Source organism: Sapajus apella, unplaced genomic scaffold (genome assembly GCF_009761245.1).
Source record: "Sapajus apella isolate SASKATOON/1434 unplaced genomic scaffold, GSC_monkey_1.0 scaffold11, whole genome shotgun sequence".
In the NCBI taxonomy this organism is placed as follows: Eukaryota; Metazoa; Chordata; class Mammalia; order Primates; family Cebidae; genus Sapajus; species Sapajus apella.
Genome location: NW_022436951.1, coordinates 34,699,357 through 34,713,123, shown reverse-complemented (window position 1 = coordinate 34,713,123; position 13,767 = coordinate 34,699,357). Strand labels below are relative to the sequence as shown.

The window sequence follows — 13,767 nt, the reverse complement described above, 5'->3', positions numbered from 1 at the left end:
ATAGATGTTAGGATGTAGCATCACCAACACCACCATCACCACCATTGTCCCCATCCCTATCACCATCCCTGTCACCATCATCATCATCACCATCACCATCACCATCCCTGTCACCATCACCATCATCATCCACATCACCATCCCTATCACCCATCATCATGACCATCACCTTCATCATCACCGTCACCATCCCTGTCACCATCACCCATCATCATCATCACCATCATCATCCTCATCATCACCATCGCCATCACCATCCCTGTCACCATCACCGGATCACGCATTATCATCATCACCATCATCATCATCATTACTGTCATCATAATCATTATCATCATCATCATCATCATCATCATCAGATAATATTACAGTTGAGTTTTAGCAAACCTTCAAGAAAATATCATTCATTCAGTATTTAAACCGTTTTGTACGTAAAAAAAAATGAAATGTTGTTTCTAAACTCAGCCTTATGAATCTGGCATTACCTTGATACCAAGAAAAGCTAGGAGAGAATAGTGCTAAAAAAAAAAAAAAAAAAAAAAAAAAAAAAAAAACCACCCTGTCAGAGCTCTTTCGTAAAAACAGAGGAGAAGATAGCAAATAAAAGCTCAGCAGATGAATCACTGAGGTCCCCTTTAGTCATGAGGATAATGGCAGGCGCCCTTCACAGCTCTGAGGTGTGGACTGGCACTCCTCCTGCTGCTGCAGGATCACATCTTACCCATCTTTGTGTGAGAACACCCCAGCATGAACCCGGCCCATGAGACTCGTCAACAATCCAGGTGTACTTGGTGTATACACACCATCCTGCAGAGTTTCATCATCACTCATAAAATCTGAACAAACCTTATCATCAGGCCAGGTGATTGAAAGCACTGTGAATCATGTCCAGGACATGACTCAGTGCCCAAAAGTCGTTGATTGGGTCAGTTCCAATTGTTGGTTTGAACTCGTTTTTTAGATGTTGTTTGATGTGTGTCGCTGTAGTCATCTCTCTTAATGGAGCAGGTGTCTGAGATAGAGAGTTGAGGATGCCTCATCATAACAGCATCAGGGAATTTACTCACGACACTAACTGCTCAATTTGTTTCCCTTTCCTGGGGACTCCTAGGGGTGCACTCGCAGGGTAATATCAGCTTGTGGCTGACTTGTGTCCAGTTCTTCCGCCCCATACGTCATCGTTTCTGGATGTTACTCCTCTTCTTAGCCAAATCCTCTGTTTCTTCACTGTCTCTAGCCAACTGCATTGGCATGAGGGCCCATTTGGTCTCAGATACCATCCAGCCTCTCCCTCAATGGTCCATTTGCATTTCATCTTTGATGATTCACTGTGTTTCAGTCCTTTTTATATCTCTGAATCTTCTATCCTTGGATTAAACTAAGATTTAAAAGGCTTTGAATTATTTAATTATTTAAAGGACCTTCCGGATATTTATGCAGTTCTTATAAATAAACCTGTCATCTGTCCGTAGCAGAATTTGCAACTTGCTAGGCGTGTTTTTCACGTGATCATGGGATGCTTTTGAGTTCATTGGCCCGCTCAAGCATGTAAAAAGCCTCACTACACATTTGAACTAAATAGGTTGAATCTGGTTGCATGAGACTGGGGAGGGTGAGGTCTCAGTGTCTCCTGGGTCAACACGAGCAACGGTGGAGCTCGAAGATTTCCAGGCTATTCAGGTGAGGCTGTCTTGAAGGCAGCAGCTGCCAGGATCTCACTGGCAGTGAGGAGACCACAGAGATGGAGGATGTGGCCAAGTGCGGCATGAAACTGCCAGGCACATGGGCGAGTCATTTAAAAACATTGTTTATCCTTCACGAAGAGCTGATGCTTACAGGGGTAGTTTTATTGTGTCATAATAAGTTGAACTGGCCATCCCTATGTAGATTTCATTCTACGGACATGTGTTTGGTATTTTTGCTCCATTTTTGTTTCTCAGAAATTTAGTGAGGATTGCAGTCCTCACTTAATGAAATCCTAAATAACCCAAAAGTATTACTGGTAGCTTTCCAGAATGATAGACTTGATCTCCACCCTGACTTGTTGCTTTTTGTTTCCTGGTAGAACATCCGTCCTGGGCATCTCCTTTGGGACTGCGTTTCTCTTGCTGGCCTTCATCCTCTTTGTCTGCTTTGCTGGACAGCTTCTGGTAGGTATTCAAATGTGGCGCTTCTTTGAAAAGTATGCTATTTCATGAAAGCTGACTTCTTGCCTAAAACTCAGAAACAAGGAGCTTATTGCTTTACCACTTCAAGAACTCCAGATTCCAGTTAAGGAAACATGCACCCTTCAGATCTATAGCCAGAAATATAGACTGGGCAGCTCATGCACAACCAACACACGAATACTAAGATGATTTGAAACGTTTGATGTCACATTATAAGATTGCATTCTTGCTTATTTGGTTCTGTCAATATATTTTATTATTTCCTCTAAGTTTTCAGAGTATCTATAGCAGCATATGCAAATATAATACAGAAAACCAAACACTGCATGTTCTCACTCTATAAGTGGGAGTTGAACAGTGAGAACACATGGACACAGGGAAGGGAACATCCCACACCAGGGCCTGTCGGGGGGTGGAAAAGCGGAGGGAGAGCATTAGGACAAATACTTAATGCATGCAGGGCTTAAAGCCTAGATGATGGGTTGATGGGTGCAGCAAACCACATTGCACATGTATACCTATGTAACAAACCTGCAGGTTCAGCACATGTATTCCAGAACTTAAAGTAAAATTTTTTTTAAAAGTAAACCTAATACATTGTTACATCCACTTTCAAGCTATAAAATGTTGGAGTATTTGAAGAAAACATATGTTAAAATATATTTTATTAATTTAAGCCAATCAGTGTAAACTCTTATGATTTATATGCTAGCTCTGGATATACAGATGAAATCTAAATTTGAAAGTATAAAGCAATGTTGCTAGCTGGCCATGGCTCTATGACAGCGTCCTAAGGAAGCAAACAATGGAAGAGAAGGCTGGGAAGATAAGCCACTGTTTCCTTTCATTCAACGGAGAGGAGCTGGGACGAGGCCACTCTGAGCTTCTCAACAGAGAAGCACTCTAGAATCTCTTTAAATAAATAAAGCAGGAAGTATTAAAATGTTCAAATACATTGACAAACCTACAGTCCTAGTTGGAAATGTTAATATATTCTAACATTGACAGATCAAGTAAGCCAGGCTATTAGGGGTTTGACTAACTCATAAGTCTCCTTCAATAGTTATATTCAGAGAAATACTTTGTTACCAGCATAAGAAATACATATAATTTTCAAAAATTCATAAGACATAGACATTGGACATACTTATCACATCCCAGAAGAAGTGCGTGTGGGGCTTAAAACCTAGATGGCAGATTGATAGGTACAGGAAACCACCATGGCACACTCTTAAGAGAGGCTCCAGACATTTTGTTAAATAAAAATTTTAACGTGATAATAACCTATTATAAAAAATACATAGAAATGTTCTTTCAAATATTTTTCAATGGATGCATTTTATATGAGTTCTGCAATTATAGACTGTAGTGAAGATATTTTCACATTGTCCAAATCATGATTTCTTCTGCTGGTTAGACTGTGACAAGCTCATTTAGATGACACCGCCAAGGAAGCCTCCTGAGGATTGTGGTCTGTCTGCTACCTCTCAGGGCTACTGTGGCTTCTATGAAAGAATTTTTTCTCATTCTGCCTGGATTTACAGTTTGCAACTGTGGCTTTATTGCAATGTCATTTTGCTTTTCATAAAACACACTACCACTGCTAGCAACAACATTGGGACAGCGTGATAGTGGCCTCTTAGAATCCTCGTCCTCCCTTCAAAAGCCCACAAGCTGCCCGTTGCATTCCAGTCTGATGTGCTGAAAGCCTTTGGCCAAGGCTGGTTAAGATTCCAAAGGCTGTCTCTGCCTTTCCACAGTAAGCACTTTGCCTTCTGTGCCTTATACCTTTGCAAACTTGTGTGGATTTTCTTTACTGTATGATAATTTCAATGTTTCAAATTGCATTGAAAGCTCTTCCAAAAATGGGACTGTGGTTTCTGCTTTACCCAAATGCACACATAGCATCTCGATTCTCTGAAACCCCCTGAAGACATCGTGGGTTATATAGAGAAAGGAGGGCCCTTGGTTAATATTAATCCACTCTGGAAGGACCTGATGAGACTCTTTGGCAACATTTGAAAATGCTTATTGTAGAAAGAAGCCTGGTTTTCTGTTCCCAGAATCATCCCTTGGGTGGAAAGGTGCACAGGCTCCCTTGCTCTTTTCCTTGCCCCCGTAAATCTCCTGAAGCCCATTTCTCAGGTTTTCAGAATAGGAACCATCATTGGTGGTTCCACTGGAAATCCCAACCTGGTTCTAAATGAAGTCAGTTCAGATCAACGTGCCTAACTAGCCATATTTGTCATTTCTATTCCAGAGAATCTGGTCTTGGACATGAGGGCATGTGGTACATTTAGGGTATCAAGCGGACTTTTTTCTTTCTAGTGTCTAAGTTTTTACATTAAATAAACATAGAGCTGGAGGCAGAAAAAAAAATATCTCAGGAACAGCTGTGCTGCGTGTGTGGGAAAGCCTTGCTCCTATGTGAGGGCCCCCTTTCAGCCTCGCTGGAATCCCACTCCCTGCTGCCCCTGCCATAGCTCTTGTTCCCTCCTGTGTCCAGCCTGGGGCCCTTGAAAGCTGTCAAGATGACACCCACAGCTCCTCCTGCCTCCCATCCCTGGAGCTTCCCGGGACCCTGGCCCCCGCAAGCCACACGCTAGGAAGTTCTTTTCGACTCTGTGGTATCACAAAGAGAAGATTTCAAGGCTACAAATAAATTGATGCTTACCTCATCCTCACAAGAAGCCTCTACGGTGTCTACAGGTGTGCCCAGGAAGGCTAAACGCTGTGATACTTGGTCTTCCTAAACTTGGCCCCATAAGACCCGTGAAGTAGGCGCCCCCCAGTGGCCAGCTGCCATTCCTCTTTTTTGGATGTAATCCATGAAAAATTCAAGAAGGAATTCTTTTCACTTTAATAATAGGTCCTTGTTTACTGTTTAAACCATTCTATAAGGATTTTTTTAACTCTCAACATCAAACATATTGGTGCACAGCCAATTTAAAGAGGCTTAAGTGTACTCTGCACTCTGCCATCCAAATTCAGTCAAAAACTATGCTTATCACAAATACTCCACTGTGGTCATGGAGAAACATTGCCACATCCTAAGTGCTCAATCCTTGGCTTCTGATTAGCTTCCCAATTGTGTAAGGTTTTATAATTACTTGCATTTATTATGAATTAAATACTGAGTTTATTAAAGTGTACTTAATACCCCAAACTTCCCTTCTATTAACATATGGTAACTTTCTGAAAACTTCAATGCCAGAGGCAGTATTTGTGCTCTAATACCAGCTTTCAGTTCTCAGTATGAAGAATTAACATAGAATATAATACTTTATAAAGGAAGCTGAGGGGAGGTCAGCCTGGCTGATGTTTTTCTTCCAAGAGCTTTGCCTCTGTCATTCTCTGTTGCACAAAAAGTATAACGCCAACAAATCAAATTGATTGCTTGTTTTTACAACTGGGCTTGATAAAAAGGTAAAAAAATGTTGAAATCAGCAAAAAGAAATAAGAGTGATAATGAATTGCAGATTTTTTCCTGTTGATAGAAAAATCATACAGATATTTGTTCTGTGACATGTTCTCAAACCCATGGCAGGAATTTCTTTTCTGTGATCCTTATTTCTGTGAGAAGTCCAGCCCTAACCTCCTTCTGCCCCTTCACTCCCACCCCAGGCACGCCCCATGCCTTCGCTGGAGTGCTGGCTCCCTCTCACCCCCATGTTGCCCACGTCTCAGTTCTTGTGCATGTGGGTGGACCCAGCCACCAGGCACCTTCCAAGACACCTCGAAACTACACCAACAAGCCCTTCTTTTTTCACCATGGGACTGATGATCTGTGTTACGTAGCTTCACCTGCATCATATAACATCTCCTTGAAATCCCTAAATTGTTTCTATTTCCCCTTAAATATATTGAGTTCCTTGAAACCAGAATGGCTTCATAAACATGCTTTCTGCCCCCTCACTGAATCCAGTACAACCCCTATCCCATGAATGTGTTTAATAAGCAGGTACTGAGTAAATGCTAGTGGACTCCATGTACTGTAGAGTTTTGATGGGGTCCTTTCTCACTTCTTCCTCTCATCTGGCTCTAGTTAGCACTCCCTCATCTCATGGAGGCCAATCTTTCTCAGGCTGAGTTAGATGTGACCTAGAGGACCTTCTCCAGATGTCCCAGTGTGGGGACATGTTCTCTGTGTAAATGATGGTGTGGATGAGAGGAGGAATGTGAGTGGGCTTCATCATGCCGCATCAAGATGCCTTGTTCATGTACACGGTGACTCCTTGACTCTGACATGCCTCCAGCTGTTTCCCGGTTGAAAATCATCTTTTAACTTTCACAATCCAACTCTCGAGAGCCTGCCTTTCCCACCAACTCCCCTAGTGCTGGCTGGTTGGGATTCCCATTTTGCATTATTACTTTTATTCTTGAGGATGGAAAGATCTTCAGTGAGTTCACTGTAGCCCTGTTTTGTTCATTGTACTTCTTTGGGCACTTGAAACACAAGATAAATAATTAGTATCGGTCTGCTTGAAGAAATATTGGTTTGCACCCACGTGTGGTTTCCTGGTGCAACTGTTCAGAAAACGTTCCACCCCCATTCTCACTGCAACTGGACTCCCTCCTAACTTGATGCTCTGAGTCCAGCTCCCAGTTGTGGCATCCTGCTCTGCATTCTGGTGGGTTCCCAGCCTCTACATATTGGCCTGGCATCCTGATGTCCTCACTTGTTGGATCTCCTTAGACACCTCTGCCTCAGGCACCTTCATGGGTCATATAGCAGCCCCTTCATCTTACCATTGCCAGTGATTCTCAGCCAGAGTAAGATGTGCACTAAGAGACCTTCTCCAGATGTCCTAGCATGAGGACGGGTTCTATGTGTAAAGGAATGTGTGGTTGAGAGAAGGGATGGTGAGTCGGCAGCCTTCATCACACTGCATTGAAATTTCTTGTTCCCATTCACCATGATTCCTTGACTCTGACATGCTTACTACATGAGATGCTACTTAGCATTCCAGAATTGTGAAACTCAAGAGCAGAGAGAGAACCTAGAAAGAACCTTATCCAGCCCCTAATTAAGCCATCCACTTAAGTGAGTTTTTATTTCCAATCTTTTAAAATAAATGTTTCACGCACACACACACACACACACATACACACACACACACACACACAAATAATGCAGAAGAAACTGTAATCAGGTCTCTTGAGGATGGAAATGGAGGCTTTGGAGTAGAATCAGGAATACAATGACTGTGAGGTCTGCAAAGGCTTTGTATCCTTGGATAAGAACCTTTGAAATAAATTCAAACTATTTATGGTGGTCAAGATTCCAATGAGTTGTTCTGATTCCAGCCTCATCATAGCTTATAAATAGTAAATGTTATTAAAAGTACCTACTTACTCTGCTAGACACTTAGCATCTACTGGCTCATTTATGCTTACAAGACCCCTGGGAGGCAATATCTATTTGACAGTTTAATAATTTAATAGAATGGAGGCTCACAGGTGCTGCATAACTTGCCTTCCCAGTGGTATATAGCGAGTAGGTGTTGGAGCCAGAACTGGAATCAAGCATTGAAACCTTATACTGGAGGCAGATTGCAGAGGGTACTAGGCTCAGTATGGAGTGAGTCACAGGCAGACAGTGCCCAGCACTAGGCAGGGATGCCCATGTTCATGGACATGGACCAGCATGGCACCAGCACATTGCCTTGTGGTGATTGCTCAGCACCCATTGATCAAAATCTCATTGGTAAGTCATGGTAACCTCACACAGTACCTATTCCTATTCTTCTCTAGTCTAGTTTTCTAAAATTTGTTATTCAGCCATTGGTCCCATTTATTTAAAACTAGGTTCTGGCCGGCAGTGGTAGCTCATGCCTGTAATCCCTTTACTTTGGGAGGTCGAGGCGTGTGGATCACCTGAGGTCAGGAGTTTGAGACCAGCCTGACCAACAAGGAGAAAGACCATCTCTACTAAAAATACAAAATGAGCCTGTCATGGTGGTGCATGCCTATAATCCTGGCTACTCCGTAGGCTGAGACAGGAGAATTGCTTGGCCCCAGGAGGCAGAGGTTGCAGTGAGCCAAGATCATGCCATTGCACTCCAGCCTGGGTAACAAGAGTGAAACTCTGTCTCAAAGAAACCGTATAAACTAGGTTCTGGGCAAAGTGCAAATTTGTCTTAAAAGACATTTGATAATTTTTTAAGTTAATTTATAATTGTATTTAGATTAAAATAATCTAGTAAGAAAGTACTCAGTATTATAATACTTCACAAAATGTTTTATGCATATGATAATCCTTCAAAGTGTTTTCATACATGTTATTTGATAATGAAAATAATTCATTTCATCTAGGCAGAAACTAAGACTAGAATAAGAGATTCAAGTTCACATTTTTCATTACAATTAGCAATTAAAAATAGTACTAGTTGTCATTGTAGCAGTAATAATGATAAGTGCACGTTCAGAGTCGGATTTAACTTTCTAAAGTACCGGAGATGGATTTACATCTCTGTAATAAACACAAGAGAGTGACTCTAACCAGAAATTCACCAAACAAACCCACAAAACACCTTCAGAACTCATATGCTGGATACAGCAAATGAAAATGCCAGAAAGTATTAGAGGAAATTTTTCTCTCAATGTTGTTACCTTGTGCTTTCAATAGCAGAGATAATACGATGCCAGCCCACCAACCTTGTTCCAGGCAGAGATGAAAGCGCAAACAGAGCGGCCGCCTTGGGAAGGGAAAAGTAGGTCACACACCCAGCTAATAGAAAAGCTTTCTACCCCACAGCAGTGTTTTCCCCTTGAAGTCTGTTTTCTTTGCTGTCAATGTAACTCCACCTTATTTCTTTTGGTTAGTATTTGCCTGGTGTTCCTTTTTCCATCTTTCTACTTTCAGCTTCTCCTTGTCAAGGAAAAGGATATAGGTTTTAGGTGTGTCTCTGGTGAACAGCATATAGCTCTATGCTTGTTTCTCCGATCCAAACATCTCTCTCTCTTTTATTTGACAAGTGTGATCCATTTACATGTATTATAATTATTACTATAATCTTTAAAACCCATTTTGTGTATTTTTTGCTTCTCTTGTTTTTCCTTCTTTTCTGCCTTCTTTTGGACTCTTGGAGTTTATCTCTTTTATTCTCTCTAGTGCCTTGGAACTTATATAGTCTAGTTTGTTTTTTCAGTTATTATCTTAAAACAGGTAACATGTACATGGGATTGACAAAGTATATTATTAGTATCTCCACTTTCTTGTTGAACAATACAGGGACCATGCTCTGAGTCTGGTAATATTTTCTGTCTTCTATACTAGCCTTGTTTAAATTTTTCTAAATTTAAACTGCTCAAATTATTCATTGTTTATTCTCGTTTTCTTAAGCAATTTCTTAGTTTACTATTTTTTCCAAATACCATTCCATCTTTCTGGACTCAGTTTCCATATTACTAAAATGCTTCCTTTTATAATCCTTCCCATGAGAGCTTGAATATAATATGCCCAGTCAGATTTTGTATTTTAAAAAGTCTTTATATTTTCCTCATTGTGATCCTTTATAATTTTTTCTAACATTCTGAAAACAGGATTCCATAATTTCCTGGCCTCTTTGGGACCAAGGATAACTCTCCTGTCTGTCTAACTGTTGTAGAGACTTGGTCCCTTTCCTCGGTGGGAGTTTTTGTAGGATTTGCTCTTTGTCTCGTGGGCAGTAGATTCTGCGTGTTAAAGTGTGTCCTGACTTTTTATTTTTGAGACTCAGCTGTGCCTTCTCAACCACAGACCTCATGATCATCTCAAGGTCTGCAATGTCATTGTCCAATACCTCCTTGTATTTTGTCCCTTCCCTGGTCTTTCTGTTCTATTTTTCTCAAACATTTATTAGAGGTATGTTGAATCTCTTCATTATATCCTCTGTGTCTTAGTCTTTTTTTTTTCCCCTATTTTCCACTTCTTTATCCTTCTGTGCTGTTTATGGTTTATTTTCTGAGATGTTTCTTAGCCTCTCTCATTCACTGGCAGTTCATCCAGTTCCTCAGTAACCATTTAATTTTTAATTTTGAAATCTACGTTTTTATCTCTAGAAAGTTTATGTGGCTCATTTTTTAAAATACTTGTTATTTTTTCTTGACTTGCTCATTCATATGGATTCTAATCCCTCTTTTGTTACTTTAATCTTATTTTAGAAGCTATTTCAGATTGTTGTAATATCTGTAGATCTTGTGGTGCTAATTCTACTACCTGTTATGTCTGTTGACTCTTCCTCATATGATTCATTGCCTTAGGTACTTCAGAATTTGTTTTTTATTGTGAGGTTATGTTCAGGAGGAACTGCTGCAGCCCCCAGATGGGACATCCCTGCACTGTGTTGTCTAAAGTATCATTTACATTCATTGTTATTCTTGCTTCTGCCACAGCTTCAAGGATTTTCTCTGGTTTTGACCTAATTAATAACCCCTCAATTTGGGATTCTCATTATGAATTGGGTAATGTAATTTCAAACACGACACTTTAGGTTTGGGTTGATCCTCGGAAGTTTATTGATACTTTCCTGAGCTAGTGAATGGAGCCCTTCTAGACTTCTTTGCACAGAAGGAATAGCCATTTGGGTCTCTGTATTTTATTCAAGAGCCAAGTCTCAGCTGCCCACCCTTTGCAGGCAACATCTTCTTTTCCCTACGGGAGTTAAAAACCCACCCCTTAAGTGCTGTGGCCTGAGTCCTGTTCCAGGACACTCCTGGACCCACCCACCAGCCTCAGTCCCTTTATCACTGAGCTCCCTCTTTGTTTCTTTGCCCTGGTAATTTCCCTTTGAGTCCATCATTGAAAACAGCAAACAGAATCTGCACATATTTGGTGAGTTCCTACCATTTAACAAACACTATACTGGCCTCTTGTATGTGGCCACTGTCCTCAGCCAGCTCTGCATTTGGCCAGAGATAAGCATATCAGCAAAAATGGTTCAGTGTGGTACACACTGGAGCCCCAGTGCAGGGATGAGGCTCACCCAGGTCGATTTTGTAAAATATGATTGAGTGGCATAAAGAAGTCTTCCCGTGGGAAATTCAAGGACAATTAAACAATCAAAGTACACATCACAGTCTCTATGACATTAAATGTTACAAGTAATTATTGCTCCGACTTGTTCCTGCCATTCAGAATGATGGTCCTCAGCTAATTAAAAAGCCAAAGTAGATGTTCCTTTAGGTAAATACACAAAAGTACATCTTTATATGAAACACATAACCACCATATTTTCCAAGCAAGATTTTAATATGGATTTTGTTTCCCTAATGCTAAAAGTTTGCTGCTCAGCCACTCTGATATCTTTATAACTTTTCTGGATTTTTTTTTCATTTTATTAACTTCACTCAATATGAGCTTCTAATTCTCTTCAGGTATCTCATCTTACTGTTAAAAGTGATACTAATGAAACTGTAAACGAAGTCTACTTTTATAATGAGTAAGTTAAATTATGAAGAATTAATTTTAGAGTGAAAAATTTACATTTAACTTAACTTGAGAGACTACCAGTCATTTCCATTGCAAGTGGATCAAAACAGGAAGGCAAAAAGAAAGAAAGAGAGGAAAGGAAGAGAAGCTGGCTGATATTTTTGGTGGAGGTTTTTCTTCTTTTTTATCCAAATAACGTGTATGAACATTTTGTCTTTAGGAGGAGGAACTGCATTTACTGAATTAAGAACATTGGGATTCATCCCACGCTTTTCCTACCACACCCCACTGCTTATTGTCCTCACCACCAATTCTATGATAGGATTTTCCTATAATTTTTTTTTTTTTAGACAGATTCTTGATCTGTCATCAAGGCTGGAGTGCAGTGGCGCAATCTTGGCTCACTGCAACCTCTGCCTCCTAAGTTCAAGCAATTCTCCTCCCTCAGCCTCCCCGAGTAGCTGACATTATAGGCGCCTGCCACCACACCAGCTAATTTTTGTATTTTTAGTAGAGATGAGGTTTCACCATGTTGGCCAGGCTGGTCTCGAACCCCTGACCTCATGATCTGCCCACCTCAGCCTCCCAAAGTGCTGGGATTACAGGCATGAGCCACCGCGCCCAGCTGAGATTTTCCTATAAATTTACATTTCTTCTTTTATTAAATCTCCCACTACACTTAGTGCCAGTCCCTTGTCTGTCAACGGATGAATGTAATATCCACATCCAAGAGCATTTCTAGAAGGTACACGGTGAGCTCACCATAAGTAAGAGCTGATCATGGGGTTCAGTGAGATCATCAAGTAAGAAAGGAAACAGATGTGGCTGAAATTATGCCAGGAGTTGAACCAAAGATCAAAGCAAGTGAGTCCACCACTCTGGGCTCACGGCAGGCCTTTTCTCATTTTCAGCTGAATAGTATCTTCCAAATGAAAGCCAAAATATTTTATGAGATGTTATCATTTATAACATTTAATTGGGATGGTTTGAATTTTGTTAAACATTTTTCCACCAGGGCCTTTAATACTTAATCACTTAATCAAAAACAGGATAAACTGAAGCAAATGATCATATCAACAGCCAAGCTGTAATTTTTCTATGGGGCTACAAACCGAATCAAGGGTCTCCTTTTTTCTTAATTAGATTCCTTCCGTTTTAGGATCTTAGTCGTGTTTCTCCTCTTATCCCCGTCATTGGTTTCTTCTGTCCCCGCCTCCACAGCTCAACCCTCCTCCTCCTCTTTCATCATTGTCATTGCAACTGTCACCTCTCTGTTCTCTTCTACTTTCTTGCCCTTGCCAGCAGCAATGCTTTACCAATTTTTACACTTCAGAACACGTTCGCTTACTTTGTCACTGCTTGGTGACAAAGAAAGGTAGCTGGCTGTCCCCCTGACCTCAAGAACAATGCATTTGGCATAAGTTTTAAAACAATTGTGAGGGGGAACTTTGAGATGTGCATGGAAACTGCATGGGTGAAGCATTTGAACCAAGTGCATCCTGAATCTGCTGTGCTGAACCCCATGTCTGCCAACCCCCCAGGCGTCTAGTCAGTAGCTGCAAGTGCTGCCAATTTGCCATTTTGCCTGGCATGTGACATGAGCAGGAAAAGAATTCCTACATATCTGCCTCGATCTGTTTCAGTAAATGACTAGCCTATGAGCAGAATACAGCATATTCTTATTAGACTGCGTATTTGGCAAGATTGTCACCATATATTTTTCTAAAACTTCAAAGACAGTAATTTGTTTTAATTTTGTCATTTCAAAAATTTGTGTAATAACTCCATGCTATTTTACCTAATTGACAGTGATATGCAATCTTAGCTAGATGTACATTTTCTCCTGAGGTAATAAACTTTTTAAAAATTCCCTGCTCTAAGCATTTTTATTATCGTATCTATTGATAATTTCTGTATACAGAAATTGTCACAATTTCACAAACATAAAAACATTTATTTTAATAATTTTCTCTTAAAGGAACTAATTGTAGTCAATCCGGGTGCGAATATATAAATATTGTCTTAATTTAAGAGAATCAAACCAAATGTCATCATGTAATGAAATCGGAGCCAGATGAGCATGATATTCCATTTGAAACTTGGCTCTTCATAGTTTATTATAGTATATATTATATAGTATATTTTTGGTATAAAAGTAATTGCGGGTTTTGCCATTAAATGTAATGG

The 13,767-nt window shown here is 40.4% G+C and overlaps 1 protein-coding gene across 1 annotated transcript in view; it reads left to right on the top strand.

Annotated features, from left to right (window-relative positions):
• Positions 1 to 13,767, top strand: part of ADCY2 (adenylate cyclase 2) — a 450,913-nt gene that overhangs the window by 360,059 nt on the left and 77,087 nt on the right. The window contains exon 15 of the mRNA XM_032279123.1: positions 2,066 to 2,150. Within this exon, the coding sequence (XP_032135014.1) occupies positions 2,066 to 2,150 (85 nt within the window). The remainder of the gene's footprint in view (positions 1 to 2,065; positions 2,151 to 13,767) is intronic.